This window comes from Meriones unguiculatus, chromosome 11 (genome assembly GCF_030254825.1).
Source record: "Meriones unguiculatus strain TT.TT164.6M chromosome 11, Bangor_MerUng_6.1, whole genome shotgun sequence".
In the NCBI taxonomy this organism is placed as follows: Eukaryota; Metazoa; Chordata; class Mammalia; order Rodentia; family Muridae; genus Meriones; species Meriones unguiculatus.
The window spans coordinates 57590079-57611249 of NC_083359.1; the positions used below are offsets into that span (position 1 = coordinate 57590079).

A 21171-nucleotide genomic window follows, 5' to 3' on the forward strand; every position below is an offset into this window, starting at 1 on the left:
ATGGGCCCAGTGAATGCTCACAAGAGCAGCTTTAGTGAAACCATCCTCTACCAGGAAAAAAAAAGACTGTTTAATGAGGAAGGGCCAGCGAACCTTCATAAACTTACACAACTTTCTTCCTGTTAAATATGGTACAGATTAGCCTGTTGGAAATACAGATTTAGGTTCTTTTGATGGCCAAAATTTACCAGGTTGTTTTATACTTTTCTTTCTTTCTTTCTTTCTTTCTTTCTTTCTTTCTTTCTTTCTTTCTTCCTTCCTTCCTTCCTTTCTTTCTTTCCATTTGAGTGTGTGTGTGTGTGTGTGTGTGTGTGTGTGTGTGTGTGTGTATGTGTGTGCATGTGCAGGCCAGAGAACAACTCTGTTCCCTGCTTCCACCATATGGCTTCTGGCGATCATAGCAGGTCATCAGACTTCGCAGCAAGCACATTTACTTACTGAGCCATCTTGCTGGCCTTTCCTAGGTCTTGAAAATTAAAAAGACTCAGTGCCCTGGTAAGATAGGGAGTGTGCTGGTAGAGACTCAGCTGGGACAGAGGCTTGGAGGAGGAAGAGGGGAGGAAGCAATACTCAGGCCCCACTCCCTCCGCAGATGTTGCCAACCGCGTGCTGCTGGCCCTCTTCACCATCGAAATGCTGATGAAGATGTATGGCCTGGGCCTGCGCCAGTACTTCATGTCCATCTTCAACCGCTTCGACTGCTTCGTGGTGTGCAGCGGCATCCTGGAGATTCTGCTGGTGGAGTCGGGAGCCATGACACCCCTGGGCATCTCAGTGCTCCGCTGCATCCGCCTTCTTAGGCTCTTCAAGATCACCAAGTGAGTGCAGGCAGCTCGGCCCTCCAGGGTCTGATGCTTAGGGGCCGACCAAGTGGTCTTGGCCTGGCCCAGGCCTCTGCTTTCTCTTTAAATAACTGTCTCTGGGGAAAAGAAATCCCACTCACACCACTTGCTGATCATTTCCTCTTTGGTCTCACCATCATCTAGACTAGGGTAGGGGAGAGGGAGGAGTGGGGAAGAGGAAGAAAGGAGAAAAGGGAAGCCCTGAAAGGTGGAAGGAAGAGAAGGAAACAGGAAAGAAAGGGGGATCATACAGGGAGAGGAGAAGGGAGTGATTTCATTTGTGCTTCTCCCGCTCTGCAGGGATTTGTCAAGATCCCAGTGGGTGCCCTAATATACCATGCCTTTTCCTAAACATTAACACACACAGAAAATTGCAACAATTGTAATATCTTGTAACAATTTATGTGACTATGGTCACAGTACTGCATTTATAGGAGATAATGCTGTCTTCTACAGTCTCCAGACAACTGAAAGCACAGATGAAGGGGTTCTACTGTGTTCTCAAGTATTTGCCCCGCCCTGCCATGAGCACAGATCTTTACTTTTATCACGTGTTAATAGTGAGGACAGAAGTTCATCCTCAGCTCTGCTGAGGAGTGTGGAATGGGAACGAGGGTAGAGAGACATTCAGCAACAGGCATGCACCGTGGATCAGTGATTCAGACGCAGGATGCCCTTTTCATTATGCCCCCAGTCTTGAGCCATCACCTCAGCCCTCCTGTGTTTGGGAGCACTGGTGAGAAAGGCTCTGTCTACTCCCCACCCTGCTGCTTCTCTTTCTCAGGTACTGGACGTCGCTGAGCAACCTGGTGGCCTCACTGCTCAACTCCATCCGCTCCATCGCCTCCCTGCTGCTGCTACTCTTTCTTTTCATCGTCATCTTTGCCCTGCTGGGCATGCAGCTCTTTGGAGGTAGATATGACTTTGAAGACACGGAAGTACGGCGCAGCAACTTTGACAACTTCCCCCAGGCCCTCATCAGTGTATTCCAGGTAGGTGTTCTATCTGTGAAGTCCTCGTCCTGGGAGATTTCTGAATCCTACTTCAACATCTGCCAGGAAGCCTTCTCTGGCCTGGCAGCTGAATTTAAGCCTTCCATCTTCCCATCGCCTGTACTTTGGACCATTGCAATACTATAAGACTTGTGTCTTTCCTTGGAGCTATATCTAATGATGCCTAGTCTGTCTGGTTTCTTTTGGTCTCTTTTGGTGCCTGGCAGAATGCTATAGCAGCAGATGAAATGCTTGAGGCAGACCAGGAGTCAGAGGTGTGCTGCACACATCTCTAGGGCAAAGTCAGACAAGGTGAATGCTCCCTCTGCAAGCTGGGAATGGCACAGGCATCTGAGACCCAGTTCTCACACTAGAGGCAAAGGGCTACCTGTTTACCAGAAGCCACTCAGGGGATCATGGCCGTAGTTCAGGGAGAAACCTCCAGAGCCACAGGCTCTAGAGCCACCTCTCAGGTGTCCACAGATAGAACACCTACCGTGCTTTTCTTAGTGCAGAACATGGAAATGTTCCTTTCCATGTCACCAGTATCTCACAGGCCACCCCACCACGCCATACCGACAGGAGTGGTAGGGGACAATGAGTCATTCCCACAGATGACTTCATCCTGCCTTTCTTCACTACCTCCCTGGCTGGCCAGGGATGGTGCTTTTCAAAGGGTTTGACATAGGTACTATTTTTGGGAGCCTGGATAACAGAGGCATGGCTGAGTTCAGTCCACTTCAGCCTGGGGATTAAGAGCAGAGTGGTGGTCCCATGATCAAACTCCTTGGCCAGCTAGAAGCTTGATAAGACTTTTTCCAATTATTCCAGGCAGCCCTTCAGTCTTGTGCTCCTCCCCCAAGCTCACTCAGTCCTCCCCAAGCCCACCCACACCTTGATAACACTGTAGAGCACTGGAAAAGGAGCAATGAGGACAGTAGGGGGTGGTCACCTGGACCATGGGGAGTGGGAGAGTGGACAGGTGATAAAGGCCCTTTGGATGACACATGCTCCCATCCCATGCACCCTCCTCCTAGGTCCTGACGGGTGAAGACTGGACCTCTGTGATGTACAATGGGATCATGGCCTACGGAGGCCCAACCTACCCTGGTGTGCTCGTGTGCATCTACTTCATCATCCTTTTTGTTTGTGGCAACTGTATCCACTTTGGGCCAGGGTGCAAAGAAGAACTTGGGGGAGTTGGCTTAGAAGGAAGAATCAGGGCTCCCCATGTGCCAGGCAGTCAGTCCCTGTGGCTTCCAGGCTCATGGAGTGGGGAATGGGACACAGGAAAGGTAACTGCAGCAACAGTACAATTCTCTCCACCAGAAATGTTGGGGAGTAATGGGACAGTTATTTGTGAGGTTGGTGAACACTGGGAAGAAGCCCAGGGCCTAACAGAAATGGTGGAGGTGGTGGACAGCCTGGTCCAGAAGCTTGGATGCAGGCAAGGAGGAGCCAAGGTGTCCTCCCACTTGAAAAAGGAAAGGTTTTATTTGGCTTATACTTCCATAGCATGGTCCATCATTAAGGGAAGTCAGGGCAGGAACTCAAGCAAGGACCTGGAATCAGGGAACTGAGGCAGAGACTGGCAGAATGCTGCTTACTGGCTCTAGCCCTCTGGCTTGTTCAAACACCTTCTTTATATAACTCAGGACCACTTGTCCAGTGTGGGCTGGGTCCTCCTACATCAATTAGCAGCTAAGAAAATGCCTCTCAGCTATACCCACAAGCAAGTCCAATGGGGGGGGGGGAATTCCTAAATTGAGGTTACCTCTTCCGAGGTGGGCAAGTTGACAGCCGAAGTTTACATAAAGCTCTGATCAGGGAGCAGTCTGAGCTCTGGAACCAGGAAGACTAAGTTAGGATAGGCCAAAAGGTGAGAGGAGTACACAGGAGAGTGAAGCAGATGGCAGATGGGCAGAGAGAGGCTAACGACACCTAAAGGGTCCTGGCTCTTTGAGGTCAATATCCCTCGCTTTGCCCACTCCCAGGGTTTCCCAAGGATTCCTGTTGGGGAGCAGTGGTCTGTTCTGACAGAAAAAGAATAAAACTCAAAAGCTACAGTGACTCGGGCGCCATCGTGGCTGCTTTATGCAGACAAACTTCCCAGAGGACTTGCCTACGCTCCTGAGCCTGTACCCTTCCATGGGGTGTAGCTCCAGCAAAAAAAAAAAAAAAAAAAAAATACTGCCCTCCCGGGGATTAAGGCCTGAAAACGCAAAGGCAGGCAAAACTCCTGCCCCAGAAACTGCCTTCCACTCTCAAGTCAGGGCTCCTTAGCTGACCCTTAGACATCCTGCTCAACGTCTTCCTGGCTATCGCTGTGGACAACCTGGCAGAGGCAGAGAGTCTGACTTCTGCCCAGAAGGCCAAGGCCGAGGAGAGAAAGCGCAGGAAGATGTCTAAGTGAGTACAGTGCCGTCTAGGTGAGAGCTGGAATGCCGGACTGTGGCCTCTGGGCTGTAGGCAGGGTTCCTCCTTCAGCCACATGAGCAGGGGCCACATAGCACCCGCTCCTGTGGGCAGGCTTCTCCAAGCCAGGCTTGCTATTGAGTCAGTGTAGATCCACGGGGGAGTCATTCACTTTTCAGTTCTCTGCAGATCTGTCCACCTGCATGATATTGGTCACATCTCTCTGTGCCTGGTGCCTCTGGGAGCAGATGTAGGATAGGTTTTCTAGATAGTATTTCTCAAATTCAGGCTGCAAACACACCATCTGGAGGTCTTGGGAAATGTAGAGTCTACGTCATAGGCCTGACCCAGGTGGGGTGGATGAAGGTTTGAATTTCTAGCCAGTTTCCTGGCAGTGCTAATGCTATTGGGGTTGGAGAATCCTAGTTTAGATAACCAAATTTTAGTCTGGAGCCTGCTTCTTTGAATGCACCTTTCTGCAGGAATGGGATGCCCAGTTCTTGGAGGCAAAATAGAAAGAGCTAGGGAAGAAGAACCAGCAAAGGCCCAAGACATTTCCAGGATTGGAACTGTCTTAGACAAGCCACAGTTGCATTCTGAATCCTACATAAAACAGGTGCAAAAGCCACTCTCCAGTCATTCACTGAGACAAACACTGACTGTGGACGACCACCGAGAATCTAGCCTCAGTAGAGCGTCACACCCTCTACCACAGAGAGGAAACTTGTCCAGGCCTACTGCCCTTCCCATTTGGTGGACAGTGCTGCTCCTGCCTCCATGCATACCCCTGAGCCCTTGGTGTGAATCTTTCTGAGGGTGCTGGCACCCCTGGAACTGTTCTTGTTGGCTTCCGTATTGGATTTCCTTGGTTTTTCACTTTAGGGGTCTCCCAGACAAGTCAGAAGAAGAGAAGTCCATAATGGCTAAGAAGCTGGAGCAGAAGTCCAAGGGTGAAGGCATCCCTACCACCGCCAAGGTGAGGTCTATCATTTACAGGCTGTTTGTAGGACCTCTGAGATTCCCACAGCTCCCCACCTCACTCGGGGAACTTTGGGCGTAGGGAGAAGACACAGGATAATGAAGACAAACCCCTTTGCTTCTGTAGTGGGGAGAGCCAACATCTGTGCCTCTTCCAGGGGCTCCTGTGTGGCGAGGCATAGGTCCTTCAACCTGGAAGCCAGACTTGCTTAGGATCCTGTACAGAGCAAGGAGGCAACCCACATAGCCACTCCCTCTGTTCCGCTAAGAGCCTGGCTCTCCACTCCTGCCAGCTCTGCCCTGCATGTTGCAGCCTGGCCCTGCTCACCATTGTAGAGAGTGAGGGGAGAGTTCACAATCCAGGAGGGTCCTGGGATGCAGAGAGGATGGACAGCTTGGCCTGGGGAGCTCAAGTCTACTGTGAAGAGCCAGAGGCGCTCAGGGCAGCTCAGACTGGCCAAAGCCTTGGTTTTGCCCAGCACAGGCTTCGACAAGTTGTGTCCCTTGCTGAGCCTGACTTCTTATTCGTAATTCATAACGACCCCACTACTACCTGCCTCTCAGATTGTAAGGAACATTCAGGAAGCTGAACAACAGCACCCCAGAATGTGCCCATCAAGTCCAAGCATCAGTTTTTGCTTCCTCCTCACCATCACTGTTCCTTTCTACAGCTGAAAATTGATGAGTTTGAATCTAACGTGAATGAGGTGAAAGACCCGTACCCTTCAGCAGACTTCCCAGGTAAGGATCCCCAGCGTGGGCTGGAGCAGGGTGCTGGTGAAGAGGCAACGTGCGGATGCTGAATTCTCTATGTGGGTGTCTCATGGGTGTCCTACAAGCATCTCTCCACATGGAGGCCAGGACCCTGGAGACGTCTTCTTTGCCTTGCAATATACAGGGCAAAAATAATATTCCACACACACTTTGATTTACTTTTACTGAGCTCCAGCTATGTACTTCAGTACTGAATGCCCAGTTTTCAAAGAGCACAGGGCTGGTGTCCTCTTTGCCCAGTGGGGTGTATCCGAAGAAAGGCCTTTTCATTCATATGGTGATGGGATAAATCACTCCCTACCCTATATCTCAAACAAAACTGTGACTGCCAGGCTGGCCTTGTGTGACAATCCACAAAGGCAGCATGGGAATTGGGGAGTGTGTAAAGCAGAGCTGTTATAGACCAGCTGCCAGCATCTCCTGAGTGCGTGTTGCCACTGGCTGCTGCGTGAACCCTATTCACCTGGACCAAGGGCATGATGCACGGCAGACGCAGAGCCAGGCTGGGTGAGCACGGCCTGGCCTCTTGGGAAAGCCTGGGGCACAAGTGGTCTCAGGTCTCTCAGCTCCCTCACGGGTCCTTCTGAGCATCTTCTTATTGTGGATAATCGGCTGGTTTGCTTCTGTGTCGCTAAGCTCCAACTGGACTTTCTGTGCTATAAGTGGCAATGTTTGGCACATAGTAGGCCTTCCCCAAATCAAATAAATGATCACACGAAATGATTTTGCAAAATAAAGTGTGGGAAGTAAGGATGACAGAATTTCTTTAATTATCTGGCAGGAATGAGTATTGAGAAGATTTCAGGTGGAATTGTGTCACCTAATGATTATCTACTATTGGATATCATATAGAATCATACGCTCATGGCTGGCATGGGGGTGGGAGGGTGACAGCTATAGAAAATCTGATGTGAAGGGAAAGAGAAAGGGCCAGAGAGAAATGAGAGCAGGAGGTAGAAAGCATGTGGGTTGGAGAGAGGTCTCACCAAGGCCACCAAATATATTTATATCTAACCTCTTTCCAAAAATAAGTCACAGTGGCTTATGGCAAACTCTCTGTGCAATCTGGGCCTAATGCACAGTCCTATAATCCCAGTCCCCTGGAGGCTGAGGCATGGGAATATAGGTCAGTGGTAGAGCACTTGCCTACCACACGTGAGACTGTCGGTTCAATACCCGGTATGGAAGGAGGGGAGGGAGGGAGGGAGGGAGGGAAGGAGGGAGGGAGGGAGGATGGGAGGGAGGATGGGAGGGAGGGAAGGAGGGAGGGAGGGAGGATGGGAGGGAGGATGGGAGGGAGGGAAGGAGGGAGGGAGGGAGGGAGGAAGGAAGGAAGGAAGGAAGGAAGGAAGGAAGGAAGGAAGGAAGGAAGGATAAGTGCAATAAAATCAACAAAACAAACATAGACAAAGGAATGAAGAGTTAAGGGGAGCTTTAAAGATGCAAACAGTAAGGATGAAGCCTTTCTGCAATTAAAAGGCAGATGGATGTGCCATGTTATGGAAGAGGTGGGGCCTCTTAGGATCACAAAGGAGTGGGCATGTGATTTGGGTTGGCTGAGGAACCTACAGGTAGCCACTGTGGAGAGAGCAGATTCAGGCATTCTTGGCATCCCTGAGGGTCTTAGCCAGGCTGACAAGGTGGGGAGGAGGCATTGTCGGTGGAGGGAACCAAACAGAACATGACTTTAGGCATATGCTTGGAATATCTCTGCCTTCTGCTTCACTTCAGTGGCTATGATCCTGGCCACAGCTCAAGAGATGTTGGCTCCATTCTGCCGATGCTAGAAGTTCTTTGAAGATACTGTTTTTAGAACCTTAACCCAGGATGGAACCTAAACTCTGTTTTCCCACAGCCCTATTCTCCTTGGTCAATTTTACAATTGAGAAGGAGAACTTAAGAAAGGACACAGACTTGTCTGATGTTCCATGAGGTAGCGGCAGAACCAGGCCTAGAGACTGTAGCAACCAGCTACCGTTGAAGATGTTGTGAGTCTCTCCCTGAGACAGACGATGCAGCAACTGCACTCCTTAGCCTTGCTCCTGGCCCTACTCACGGAAGGTTTTTGGGACTTCTGCACTGGATTCTGCACTATGCACCGAAAGGGGAAGGGCCAGGCTGTACTCTGCTAATGCCTCTTGTCCCAAACTAGCCTTTGCTTCAGAGGTGCTTAGGAGGGTTCTGAGCACAGAAGCCAGGGACCTGATGGAGTTTGGGGAAACCCTTATTTCTTTCCCTCTCCCCACAGGGGACGATGAAGAAGATGAGCCTGAAATCCCAGTGAGCCCCCGACCACGCCCCCTAGCTGAGTTGCAGCTGAAAGAGAAAGCAGTGCCCATTCCAGAGGCCAGCTCCTTCTTCATCTTCAGCCCCACCAATAAGTAGGAAGTGCTTTGGCAGCCATGTGGGGTAGCTGATGAGGCTCTCAAAGATAGTGGCTTCCATCCCTGGAGAGTCCGACTCTTGATTCTCCCTGTCTTTGGTTACCTTGGGCACAGGCCATTCCTTTAGATTATGGTCTTGTGCTCTGTCTAAAATGCTAGCAGTGAATGAACTGGGTGTGTAGCTTCATGACAGAGAGTTTGCCTAACATGGATGAGGCTCTGGTTTCAATACCTAGCACATAAAAAATTAAAATACCTTTTAAATGAATAAAGTGCTAATATTTCTGGAAGAAATAATGCTTTTAAGTCTTATCAGTTACTTACACTTAAGAGGGTCTGTGATTGCTAGTTCCCCTCTTAAGGGCAGTTTTAGGCAGGGCAAGGAGAGGTGTGGGGAGAGCTGGAGTTTTTATTAACATTTTGATCTCCAGCTCTGGAATAAGCAGATTTCATGGAGTTTCTTCTGCCCAGGGGAAGGAGATCAGCCTTTCCCATTCTTGGCTGGGGAATCCTCATGATGGTGGGTGCTGATTGAAGGGATAGGTGATGGAAGGGCTTAGTTGGGTGTTATGACTAAGACTAAAGGAACAAGGTGGAGTCTGGGTCCTGCATGTCTAGTCAGGGGGTCATGCAGCTGCAAGGCTACACTTCCTCCCTGACTGCTGGGGGGGACAGCAAGTGGATGCAGTGTCCCTCTATAGGACAGAAGTTAGTGAAGCCTGAACTTCCTGCACCTCACAGCTTCCATCCTCCCAACCTGCCCCACCAGGATCCGTGTCCTATGTCACCGCATTGTCAATGCCACCTGGTTCACCAACTTTATCCTGCTCTTCATCCTGCTCAGTAGTGCTGCACTGGCCGCTGAGGATCCCATCCGGGCCGACTCCATGAGGAATCAGGTGACGGTAGCCCCTTTAGCTGGCTCAGCAGCCACCACACTCGGAGTCCCAAGTTCAGTTATAGCTTCTGTGTGGCCACAGGCATCAGAGTTTCTTAGAGCTGAAGTTTCTGGAGGGCCAGAACTTCCTGCTGCAGTTTCTGAACAGTGCTGCCATAGCGGAGGCAAGACAGGCTGGATCTGACTGCCTGCCCTGAATAGCACTAGTGCTGGCGATTATAATGGTGGTAGTTGCCGTAGTGGTGATGGCAAGGGTGGTAATACTAATGGTGATAATGGTAGTGATATTAGTGGTGGCAGTGATAGCAATGGTAATGACCATGATGGTGGTGATCATAGCGTTGGCGGTGGATATTGTTGTTAACGATGGCAATACTGATATGATGAGGTAGTGATGTTACTGGTAACGGTGGTGGTGATGATGATGGTAGCAGTCATGGTGATGGTGGTGATAGTTATGGTAATGACTGTGGTATGGGAATTGTGCTGGTGATAATAGTAGTGGTTGTCATGGTAACGAGGATAGTGAAAATGATGGTGGGGATAGTGATGATGGTTGTGGTGAAACCATTGCTTTGCCAATTCTCTCACTGGTTGCCTCTGCCTTGTCTCATCTCCAGATCCTTGAGTATTTTGATTATGTGTTCACTGCTGTTTTCACCGTGGAAATCGTCCTTAAGGTGAGTGAAGACTACAGGACTGATATCTCTGGATATCAGTTTCTCTGGGCTGAGTGGCTCCAATTGACACGCAGTGATTCGCCTGGGGACACCACTAAGGAATGGGAAAGAAAGAAGACAGAGATGAATAATGGTAGGAAATTGGATCCAGGAGACCACACAGGGCCTCAGCTCCCAGACAAAGGGGATCAAGGCAAGGGAGCAGGTGACTGAATGGAAGGCTGGAAACAAGAGAGATGAGCCACCTGTGGCTGCCCCTCCCAGAAGAGCACGGGTCTTCTACACCGAAGACACAATCAACCTAAAAGCGGGCCTGCAAGTTGGGATTTGCCCTTAGACCCTTACTCCAAGTACCTGGCAAGCTCTTGTCCTCCCAGAGTTCTCAAAGAAGTGGCCATTGGGGAGAGAGTTTAGTAGCCTTGTATACTGGCTTTACTGCAGTTGCTACAGTCTGTAAATATCTTGGCCATGTGATATGGAGTCTAGTTGTTTGAAGAAGCAAGCTACAGGTCCGGAAAAGCCCTCTTTGGGCATTTGGCGTGGGAGGTCCCAATGCCACACCTTGCTCCGCCACATAAGGACAATTTTATATATATATCTCAGGATTTCCCAGATTTTGAAAAATCTGTTAAAAGTTTAATCTCACGTGGGCAGGTCCATTGATAGAGTATTTGCTTAATATGCATAAAGAGCTGGCTTGGATTCCCAGCACTACATAAAAGCATGCCAGTGGTATATGCCGGTGATCTGTTCAGTCCAGAAGTAAAGGCAGGAAGATCAGAAGCTTAAGATCATCTTGACATACATAGTGAATAAAAGGGGTCCCTGATTATCAACTAAGACAGAAAGCAAAGCGCTCTTATCTTAAGAAAGGAGCATTGTTCTGGTTTGGCCTTTTGCAACATGGCCCTATTTGCCTGCTCTGAGGTAGGCACATTGGGTTCAGGCTATCATAGTAGCAGACTCTGAAGAGCAAGGGGAGGCTCCATATCTGACTGGAACCCAGAGCCACAGGCCTTTATCTCTTCCAATAGAAGAGGAGTCAGCCACTGTGTATACTGACCAGAGAAGAGCAGAGGAAGGAATGCTCCCTTTTCAGATCTTTAGCCATTGATGGTGGAGCAGAGGGAGAAGGCAGCTGTGCAGAGGCCAAGGAGGATTTCAGAAATGGGTTGTTAGAGTTAGACCTTGAAACCAAGCAAGGTAGTGACTATGAGGTAGTGAGTATAAGTTGCGGGAGGGCTTCTAGCTTGCCCCTCAGGAGGGAAGAGGGCCAGGCCTCCCGCTCCTAGGAAGGAAAGGAAGCTGAGGCCCAGGAAGACATCTGGAGAGAAGGACCTCTCCTCTAAGACTAGAGACTGGCACAGGTGCTCTGAGAGAGCCCAGGGTCTGTCTGAAGCAGAGAACCAAGGGAGCACCGTTAGGCCACAACAGGAAGTTGAGCAACGCGACACTCTCTGCCACAGCAGGCACTCTCCCGAGCAGACCCAGAGGAGCCGCCTTGTCTAAAACAGGCGCACCTGCTCCTCCAGCTGCTCGCTCCACACATGGCCTCTCTTCCTAGATGACCACCTACGGAGCCTTCCTGCACAAAGGCTCCTTCTGCCGCAACTACTTCAACATCCTGGACCTGCTGGTGGTGGCTGTGTCACTCATCTCCATGGGCCTCGAGTAAGCAGTGGCGGGACCCAGTCCCCATGCACGGGTGCTATGTGCCTGTGCCTCAGAGCAGGAGTCCCCGCCCTATGGATGGCTAGGCTCCTGGCTGAAATATAAGGGGGGCTTGAGGCTGTGGTTAGGAACATCCTTGGGTGGTCTTCAGCTGGGCTAAAGTGGCAATGTTCAGATCCTAATCTTGTAGAGCAGGAAGGGAGGCAAAGAGGAGAAGGCAGCCAGGTCCCTAGAATGGGGAGTAAGTCCCAGCTGAAGGCCATCTCTAGTCTGATGAAAGAGACAGGGTCTATATCCACAGAGAGGAAGTAAACCAAGGAGACCATCCACAATGGTAAGGGGACAGCTTTACCCTGGGGTCAGGGAGGCCACATGTGGGAAGCTCTAGGTAGGAGGTGATGAAGCTCCTGGCTGTAGCCCCCTGACTGGAGCACACTGCTCTAGGCCCCACAGCAACTCGCTTCCTGCAGGTCCAGCGCCATCTCTGTGGTGAAGATCTTGAGGGTTCTGAGGGTGCTACGGCCACTCCGAGCCATAAACAGAGCCAAAGGGTTGAAGGTGAGAGAAGGGGCGGGCTCTGCAGTCCTGGTTCCAGGTCCTCAAGTGCTCAGGTGCTTATCTTGTCCGTCTCTGGTGGTGAGAATGAGGCATGCCAGCCAGCTTTCCCCATGGGCCTCGCTCTAGAAGGAAGCAGAGTCTTGAATTCCCAGCGTTCCCGGGCAGGATGGTGGGTGCGGTGGGGCAAGCCCCGCCCCAGCGCCTGCTCCTGCCTCTGCAGCACGTGGTGCAGTGCGTGTTTGTGGCCATCCGCACCATCGGGAACATCGTGCTGGTCACCACCCTCCTGCAGTTCATATTTGCCTGCATCGGAGTCCAGCTTTTCAAGGTGAGGCCCGCCTGCCCAGCAACCCTTCCTTCCCCACCTGGGCCAGCTCCAGGGTCTTCACAAAAGCCAGCCACGTCTTCCCAAGCAAGAGAACCCCAAACTGTGAAAGCAAATGACCCTGAGTCTAGGGTTTCAGAACCAGAAACCACCCATATCCCATTTGCTAGGTGGTACCGGTTGCTAGCCTCTGAATCTCTGGCCACCCTGGCCATTGTGTCCACTCTCACCTTTCCTCTCACCCACTCGCCAACCTCCACTCTACTCCATCAGATTGGCCTCTAGTGCCCCTAGCCCGACCACCCTCTTTGCTGTAGCTAGGCTCTGCAATCCATGGTCCTGGTGGGATGTCTGACATCCCAGACATCTGCAGGGGAAATCTTCATTGCTCACCCACAGTTGGCCTTATCCTACTGATAACCCCCTGGGAGAACACAGCTACTCGCTTTCTCCCTTGGAACCTCCTCCCACAGAATTTTGATTTCTGGGTGCCTCGGGCACTACAAGTTGAAATTGAGTGAAAGGAGAGTGTGCTACTTTCTATCATGACTCCGTCATGTTGACATAAGCTCGGGCAGCCTGAGACAGGCAGTGGTGTCATTTCACTATTATTCATTCAACCAGCATGTAAGAATCACTTTCTCTGTAGATGGGCCAGGACCTTGGCTAGGACTGAGGGACTCAAAGGCAAATCCATGATCCTTCTTATGGACAGGGTACAGGCTTTGAGGAAAGGGGTCAGTACCTGGCCTCTCAAGGTCCCTCAGAAGAAAGGGTCCTGTTGGCCGCTGCCCTGGACACCCTATCAATCAGCTGGACACTGCACAGGGAAGCCACCTTCCCCAAAGCCTCCTCATCTGTTGCCCTGTGGCCCTAGAATCCCCAAGGGAAGAGGCCGTATTACTTAGCTCTCACCAAGGCACCAGATCCAGGGCCTGACATGCAGGGACCCCACTAGCGCACGCCCCAAAGCAACCAATGAGGATCCACCTTTTCTTTGGTCTCATATCCTCTCTATGCAAGAGCAATCGTTCTCCAACATTTCACACCTGTGCTCTAGTTTCATCCAAAGCCCTCGAGGTCTGCCCATCCAGCAGCTAGACGCACTCCTGGCACAACCTGCCTTTTACATCATATCTTTCCTTTGAAGCGTGTCATATACACTTTATACGGTATTGCTTTCTTCGTAAAATTACTTGGATGCTGGATTCTAGTACCCAGAATCCTACCTAGTGCCAGCTGGGTGCAATCTCTGCTTCTCCTCCAGGGTCTCTTTCCTCATCTCCACCCTCTGCTCTGACAACCTTAAAGGAGTGCCCTGAGCAAACGACAGCCCTGGAGGGAGGTGTGGCAGCCAGGTCCCTTGACTGAGGCACTCCCCTCTCTGGGCCTTCCAAGGAGCTGGACCAGAATTCATGCACTTCAAGCCTAACTTAGTCTTGGGGTGACCTTGCATACAACTCTTCTTTCCTTTCTTGTTTTTAAAAACATATTTGTATAACATAAATGAGTTTTTATTCATTTATTTTTTACGTACATTTGGCATTTGGCATACATATATGCCTGTGTGAGGGAGTCAGATGCCCCGGAATTTGAGTTACATACCAGATAGTTGTGAGCTGCCATGTGGGTGCTGAGAATTGAACCAGGGGCCTCTGGAAGAGCAGCTAATGCTCTTAACTGATGAGCCATCTCTCCGGCCCCCCACAACTCTTTTTTTCAAACAAAAGCTTTTGTAGGTGGGCAGTATGTGGTAAAGACTAAGGGAGAATGTGCTCTTGCCGAAGACAGTTTTGGGGAGATCGGACCTTGTCCAGGATGTGCTTTCTAACTCTGGGACAAATTTCTCAGAGCCCTATTGGGAGGGTCCATCTGGATGGCTCTTGTTTCCTTAGGGCCAGGAGAAGAAAGGTAAGAGTGGGGCAAGCCCTTCCCGTGTGCAGTGTGGACTGTGATGAGAGCTACAGTGGCCACCGTTGTCCAAGGAGCAGAGCTGGGTATTTTCACATCTTCTGGTCCAGCCTTGGCCGCTCCACAAATGCCCATCTAAGGCAGCAGCCAGGCTGGGTGGGAAGCAGCTGGGGAGTGCGAGAATGGCTGATGATAGCCTTGCCCTCAGACTAAGAAAGCGAAAGTCTCCTCCCTCCAGACAGCCTGCCTTCCCTTCTCCCTGCAAACAAGCACCCACAGAGCCCGCTTTACTACCTTATTTCTATGACCACATCTCCACCCCTCCTCTTTCCCCCAGGGAAAGTTCTACAGCTGCAATGACTTATCCAAGATGACTGAAGAGGAGTGCAGGTACAGCAGGCTTTGCCAGCTAAGGGATATGGGAGGCTCATGTGAGGAGCACAGTGACCTTCAGGATGGGGACTGGGTACCAATTTATAGAAGTCCAGGCCTTCGGTAGCTGTGGGGAAGGAAAACCCAGCAGCATCCTTTCTTTCTGTCCCAGAAATGGACCGTCATTTCTGTGGCACAGTCACTACACAGGGCTCAGGGGATGTGGGTGGGATTGAGGTATCCCAGCCACACTTGGAGTGACTGGGCCTCTCTGTGTCAGGGGCTACTACTACATATACAAGGATGGAGACCCCACGCAGATAGAGCTGCGTCCCCGCCAGTGGATACACAATGACTTCCACTTTGACAATGTGCTCTCAGCTATGATGTCACTCTTCACAGTCTCCACCTTTGAGGGTTGGCCTCAGTGAGTAAGACCTGGGGTCCAGTATGGGCACAATTAGGGTGGTGCCAAGAAACCAGCAGCCCCCACTCTACCACACCAGCCTGTGGCAGTGCTCAACAAACTCATTGATTCATGCCACTCTAAGTGAGCCTGCCAAGAGAACTTTGACAAAATATGCCCAGCCCCCCCCCGACACCTCACAAATGCATGCTTCTCTACGCACAATGGAGTCCTCATGGTTGACTGAGGATAGCTGAGATGCCCCATGAGAAGCAGGACCATGGCAGGGTGGGTTCTAGCCTTCCTTAGACTAGTTCTGCCTTCTCTCCCACTGCTTGGCTTCTCAGAAAGTTCCCACGGGCAGTGAGATAATGTCCATGTTCCTGGCATGACTCTTGGTCTCTTTAGCCCAGCCCTACTTATCCTCTCCTCTCTGCCCACTCCAAGGCTGCTGTACAAGGCCATTGACGCAAATGAGGAGGACACAGGTCCCATCTACAATAACCGAGTGGAGATGGCTATTTTCTTCATCATCTACATCATCCTCATTGCCTTCTTCATGATGAACATCTTTGTGGGCTTTGTCATTGTCACCTTCCAGGAGCAGGGAGAGACTGAGTATAAGAACTGTGAGCTGGACAAGAACCAGGTACCAAGCTAGAGACGGGAAGCAGAGACCCACAGGCCTGTGGAGAGAGCCCCCACTGAGGCCCAGCCCTGGTCTATGTACCTCATTTATCTCCAACCTGAAGCGCATCTCACTGGTGCTGACCTGTCCTGTTCTTTTGTGTCCTAGCGCCAATGTGTACAGTATGCCCTGAAGGCCCGCCCACTGAGGTGTTACATCCCCAAAAACCCATACCAGTATCAGGTATGGTACGTCGTCACTTCCTCCTACTTTGAATACCTGATGTTTGCTCTCATCATGCTCAACACTATCTGCCTAGGCATGCAGGTAAGGAGACAAGGGACCAGCCAGACTAAGAGCTGGGGCCTGGGCAAGGCAGGGACATGGAGAAGTGCCCTGTTCGTCCCAGTGCTTATCTCTAGAATACCTGCACAGCAGCTGAAGTATACAGGAATGAACGGATCCCAGCCTGTCCCGTACAGCTCATTTGTTAAGGAGCTAATTCAATTCTCCAGGTAGATGGGATGGCAATTCTTCAAACAGGAGATGGCTGCTGCAGGCGAGGAAGATGTACAGGGAGCAGAACACGTGCTCCCTGTTTTCCCTTCACTGTCACAAATCTGGAAACTCATTTCCAACACCAAGAAAAATAGGTTAGGACTTACAAGACAGGTCTCCCTCTCATAGGTAATATCATAGTCGGTAACATTGCTATAATGCTTTAATTAAACATCTGGCCCTATGTAACTCAACTTCACAGTTAGGCACTGTGCTCCTAGGAGCCCAAGATACATTCAGTATACATTAGTTGACTTTCTCATAAATGTGACCAAACACCTTACAGGAAACACTTAAGGGAGGAGCAGTTTATTTTGGCTCATGATTGGAGGGGAAAGGCACAGTGGCAGGCTGCTACATGGTGATAGGAACACGTGTCAGCTGCTTCCATCTCAGCAGAACAGGAAGAAAAGACGGGGTGGGGAGCAAGCCTTAGCAATAAACCTCAAGGTCTATCCCAGTGATCTACTTTCTCTCAAACCACTGCAGTCTGAGGACCAAGTGTTCAAACACACCAGCCTGTGGGCGGTATTTCACATGTAAACAATAGCACAATGAGAAGACCAGGCCCTGTAGGTTCATGGGTCATTTGGGGAGACTCACTGAGCTACCAGCCATGGTCAGGTAGAGGGCTAGAAGCAATGGTTTCTTTGGGGCTGAGTCAGGAAGCAAACATAGGCAGCACTGCTGAGGAGCAGGATAGCCAGCAGGCCTGTCTCACCTACCTGTGAAGTTTCTGTAGAAGATGCTGAGATTTCACCAATTAAAAAAGAGAAAAAGAGTGAGAGTCTTGGGTGGTCCACAGAGGTGGTCACGGAAGCCAAGGCTGTTGACTGAATGGTCTTTCCATCCTCATCACTAGAGCAGCTGGCATATAGGATACTGGAATCCTAAATTCTAGCTAGCTTTTTCCCCACTAAACAGTGGTGATGTCAACCACAGAACTGAGGGTCTTCTCTTTAGTCCTATCCCATAACAACCACGCAAAGCCCTAGCAAGGAGACTGCCAGTTTTGGTCACCCAAGACCAATAAATAATATTTGCAGCCCTGAGCCATATTTGGTCACACTCGTGGGTGTTGAACCTCCACTCTCCCATCTACTGTTGCCTATTATAGGATGGAATGGGCACAAAAGGTATCCTTAAGATCTGGTAGAAGTCAGGGGATTGCTAATCTCCAGGCTTGCTGAGATAAAACAGGTAAGACGTGGGCCTAAGGACAGGAGATGCTGCCCATGGAGAGGAGGAATCTGGGGTTATGATCTGTAGCTGGTAAGCCTGGCCCTCCTGACCCACCTCTCTCCCATGTTGCCTCTTCAGCATTACAACCAGTCAGAACAGATGAACCACATCTCAGACATTCTCAATGTGGCCTTCACCATCATCTTCACCCTGGAGATGATCCTCAAGCTCATAGCATTCAAGCCCAGGGTGAGTGCCTGGGCCTCGGGGACAGAGCAAGAGTTGTGACCTGGGAGAAGAGCCCTTCGCTCCTTCTACCCAAGGTCCTGCAACCTAGACTTCTTTTCTCGGGCTGCTCATGCCTTTGCTATGCCTTCCATCAGAGGCGGGCCCAGCAAAACTGCCTGAAACCAGAATAGACTGATGGCATCCCAGATGCTGGGCACTGCGTCCGTGAACCTGTTCACGTTCCCTGTCTCCCTTTCTGCTTCTGAAGCACAGGCCTCAAGCTAGGAGAGGATCTTGTTTTGTTTCTTAGGCTCTCAAATCCATTCCCAGAATCTCATCTCAGTCCAAGCAAGTTCTATTCTGTCGAGCTCTGGGCAAAAGTTTTAAATGGGGCTCTAGAGTGAAAGAGATTTCCATCTAGACTTAACTCCTGACAACCTTCTTACCATTGATGCTCTAAAACAACAGTTCTCAACCTGTGGGTCAACCCCTTTGGGGGTTACATATAAGTTATCCTGCATATCAAATTCATAACAGCAGCACAATTACAGTTATGAAGTAGCAACAAAATAATTTTATGGTTGGGGGTCACCACAACATAAGAAACTGTACTAAAGGGCCTTAGCATTTGGAAGGTTGAGCACTACTGCTCAGAGGAAGAGAATTACAAGCCAGAAAGAGAAGAAACTTGGAATACTGAAACCTTCCTTGGTCTGCCCAGCATCTTGATGAGTGTCATCATTATCTTCTGCCCATCCATGCCCATTCTCTGTGGTTGTTGTAGCCTCCCCCCCTTCACCCAGCTGTCAGAGCTGCTTTTATCCACAGCTCAGCCCTTGCTCTTCTATGACCTTCTTTCCCAGGGCTATTTTGGAGATCCCTGGAATGTGTTTGACTTCCTAATTGTCATCGGCAGCATCATTGACGTCATCCTCAGTGAGATCGATGTGAGTATGGGACGGGCAGAGCGCTCACTATTATAGAGCTCTCGTTCACTCTGCAAATGTTTATGGCATACCCATGACAAGTGCAACATGGTACCCTGGGGTTAGAACAGTGTAAAAATAAGTCTTTCGCCTTCAAGGAGCTGAAGAGCAGAACGATGCCTGGGGTACCAGATGGATACAAGTGTGCCAACACAGCAGAAATCAAGAACTGTAGTGGCTAATCTGTGGCTTGAGGAAGGTATAAGAGGTGGCAGTAGAGTTGAAAAGGGAAGCAAGCCCAAGGCGGGAGAAGTTCTGGAGATATGTGGGAGAGAAAGTGCAAAGGTCACACATGTTGGGCTGTCTCAGTAGATCCATATGGACATGCAGAGAAGAGAAGGAAGCTGGACAAAGCTGGGGAGGGTGTGAACTTCATGCACCCACTCACTTTACAGTTTTGAATAAGTAAGGAAGGGTTAGATCTCTACTTTTAAGATGTGAATCCAAGTGACTGAAAAGGTGGCTTTTCTCTAGGGATCTAGTCATTGATGCCACTTATTAAGCATTTATGGAATACCTATATGTGCCTTGTATGGCTCTTGGTGCTAGGAGCACAGTGGGGAGGAAAATTGTAGGGGGTAGCAGACAAAAAATAAAGGTATCACATGATAAAGTATGTAAAGGCAAACAAAGAAGGGTAAGGATGAAGCATGGAAGGGAACAAGAGGGTGGTATCAAGAGCATTATTGAAGGGCTGGAGAGATGGTTCAGCGGTTAAGAGCACTGCTTGCTCTTCTAGAGGTCCTGAATTCAATTCCCAGCAACCACATGGTGGTTCATAATCATCTATGCCCTCTTCTAGCATGCAGGTGTACATGCAGATAGAGCACTCATATATACATAAAATAAATAAATCCTTTTTAAAAAGGAGGAGGAGGAGCATATTGGAGCCAAGATCTGAATAAAGAAAGGGAGTAAGCCATGTAGCTATGGGGAACACTGTTGTAGAGCAAACAGAGAATATGCCAAGGGCCTGTGGGAGGGGCATGGCTGCTGAGTGCCCGAAACAGCAGGAGGCCCTTGTAGCTGGAACGGGAAACAGCAAAGACAAGCACACTGTGGTCAGGTCTTCTTGAAGGCCGTGACTGTACCTTGGATTCTGTTCTGCGATAGTAAAGGTGTACCAGCCCTTTGGGAGCCCTAAACACTGTCACACATGAGTTATGATGGGCTGACTGTGGCAGCTCTGTTGAGAGGGACCAGGGCTGACCCAGGGACAGCAGCCAAGACAGGCTTGCAGTGGTCCATATGGCAGAGGAGAGAGTGGGGTTTTGGTTGTGAGGATGGTGAGAGGTGGTCAGCTTGGGGTGTATTTTGAAGGCTGAGCAGGAGGGGAGAGAGGAGCCTGGAAGAGGAGATCAAAAGATCAGAGGCAGAAAGCAAAAGACACTGACCCCTTGGATCATCACTGAGCCACACCCTGGAGCCAGACAAGGGCAGCAGAAGCCAGAAAGAGAGAGAGACAAGGAAGGGCATTTGTCTTCCTAAGCCACTCTAGCTGGGGAATCATGGGATCCTACCCCAGGGTTAGCTCATTTGGGGCAGCAGACTCACCATAGGCAGAGCCTCCTTCTGAACATCTTACCTCCTGGCCCAAAGCACCAGGCTGATGGGAAAGATAGATATCATTCCTGGAGATGCCTAAGAGGGGGGTCCAGCTGAGAGAAGCCTGAGCCTATGAGGAAGGGGCTGTGGGCCCTGGGGAAAGTGGCACCTTCTGGGAACTTGGCTGCCACACCAACTGTCTGTTGTACTAGGGGAGGATCCTGGGATCTCTGCTCACCTCATCAAAGAACGGTGACAGACAGTGCCATCTGCTCAGGGCTGATAGACGGGGGGCTCTGGGCAAAATGAGGGAAGAGAGGGAATATAAATGATGTGTACCGTGCATATGTGCTGTGTGTTTCCATCCAGGCTCAGTGCCTGCCAGGAAAATATTGCTCCGTGGTCTGAGAGCCGTGCTTGTCACGTGCAACCGGAAGAGAGGATTCAAATCAGACAGAACAAATACCCCCAACTCAGATGGTCACTTCCCAGAGTCTGAGGCCCGCATGCCTGTGGCCATTCTCTTGGCTGTGGAGGCTGTCATGGTCATTCTTAGATTTTCTGAAGTGGAAAATGTCCCTTGCCAGGAACATGTGTTTGATTCAGGGTTAAGACTGATTTGCCTTGCCTGTCAGTCAGAACTTCAATGACCGCCCCACTCTGTCCGGTCCATGTATACCTCCTGGCCCTTTGGCCCTTTAAAATGCGGCTGATGGCACTGAGGAGCTAGTTTCTAGTTTTATTTGATTTTCACTGTAAGTCCGATGGCCAGCTGTGGTGAGTGGCTACTAGTCAGACAAGTGAAGGACACATTTGTCATCCAGCTACACGAGACTTC

The 21171-nt window shown here is 50.2% G+C and overlaps 1 protein-coding gene across 1 annotated transcript in view; it reads left to right on the forward strand.

The window, feature by feature from the left end:
• The window catches only part of Cacna1s (calcium voltage-gated channel subunit alpha1 S), a 66066-nt gene that overhangs the window by 29403 nt on the left and 15492 nt on the right, over positions 1-21171 (forward strand). The window contains 18 exon segments of the mRNA XM_021636658.2: positions 593-818; positions 1627-1834; positions 2872-2992; positions 4129-4243; positions 5132-5225; positions 5899-5968; positions 8250-8382; positions 9155-9284; positions 9904-9963; positions 11528-11634; positions 12105-12192; positions 12413-12520; positions 14766-14818; positions 15081-15227; positions 15654-15855; positions 16003-16161; positions 17713-17823; positions 18666-18749. Of these exon segments, the coding sequence (XP_021492333.2) occupies positions 593-818; positions 1627-1834; positions 2872-2992; positions 4129-4243; positions 5132-5225; positions 5899-5968; positions 8250-8382; positions 9155-9284; positions 9904-9963; positions 11528-11634; positions 12105-12192; positions 12413-12520; positions 14766-14818; positions 15081-15227; positions 15654-15855; positions 16003-16161; positions 17713-17823; positions 18666-18749 (2216 nt within the window).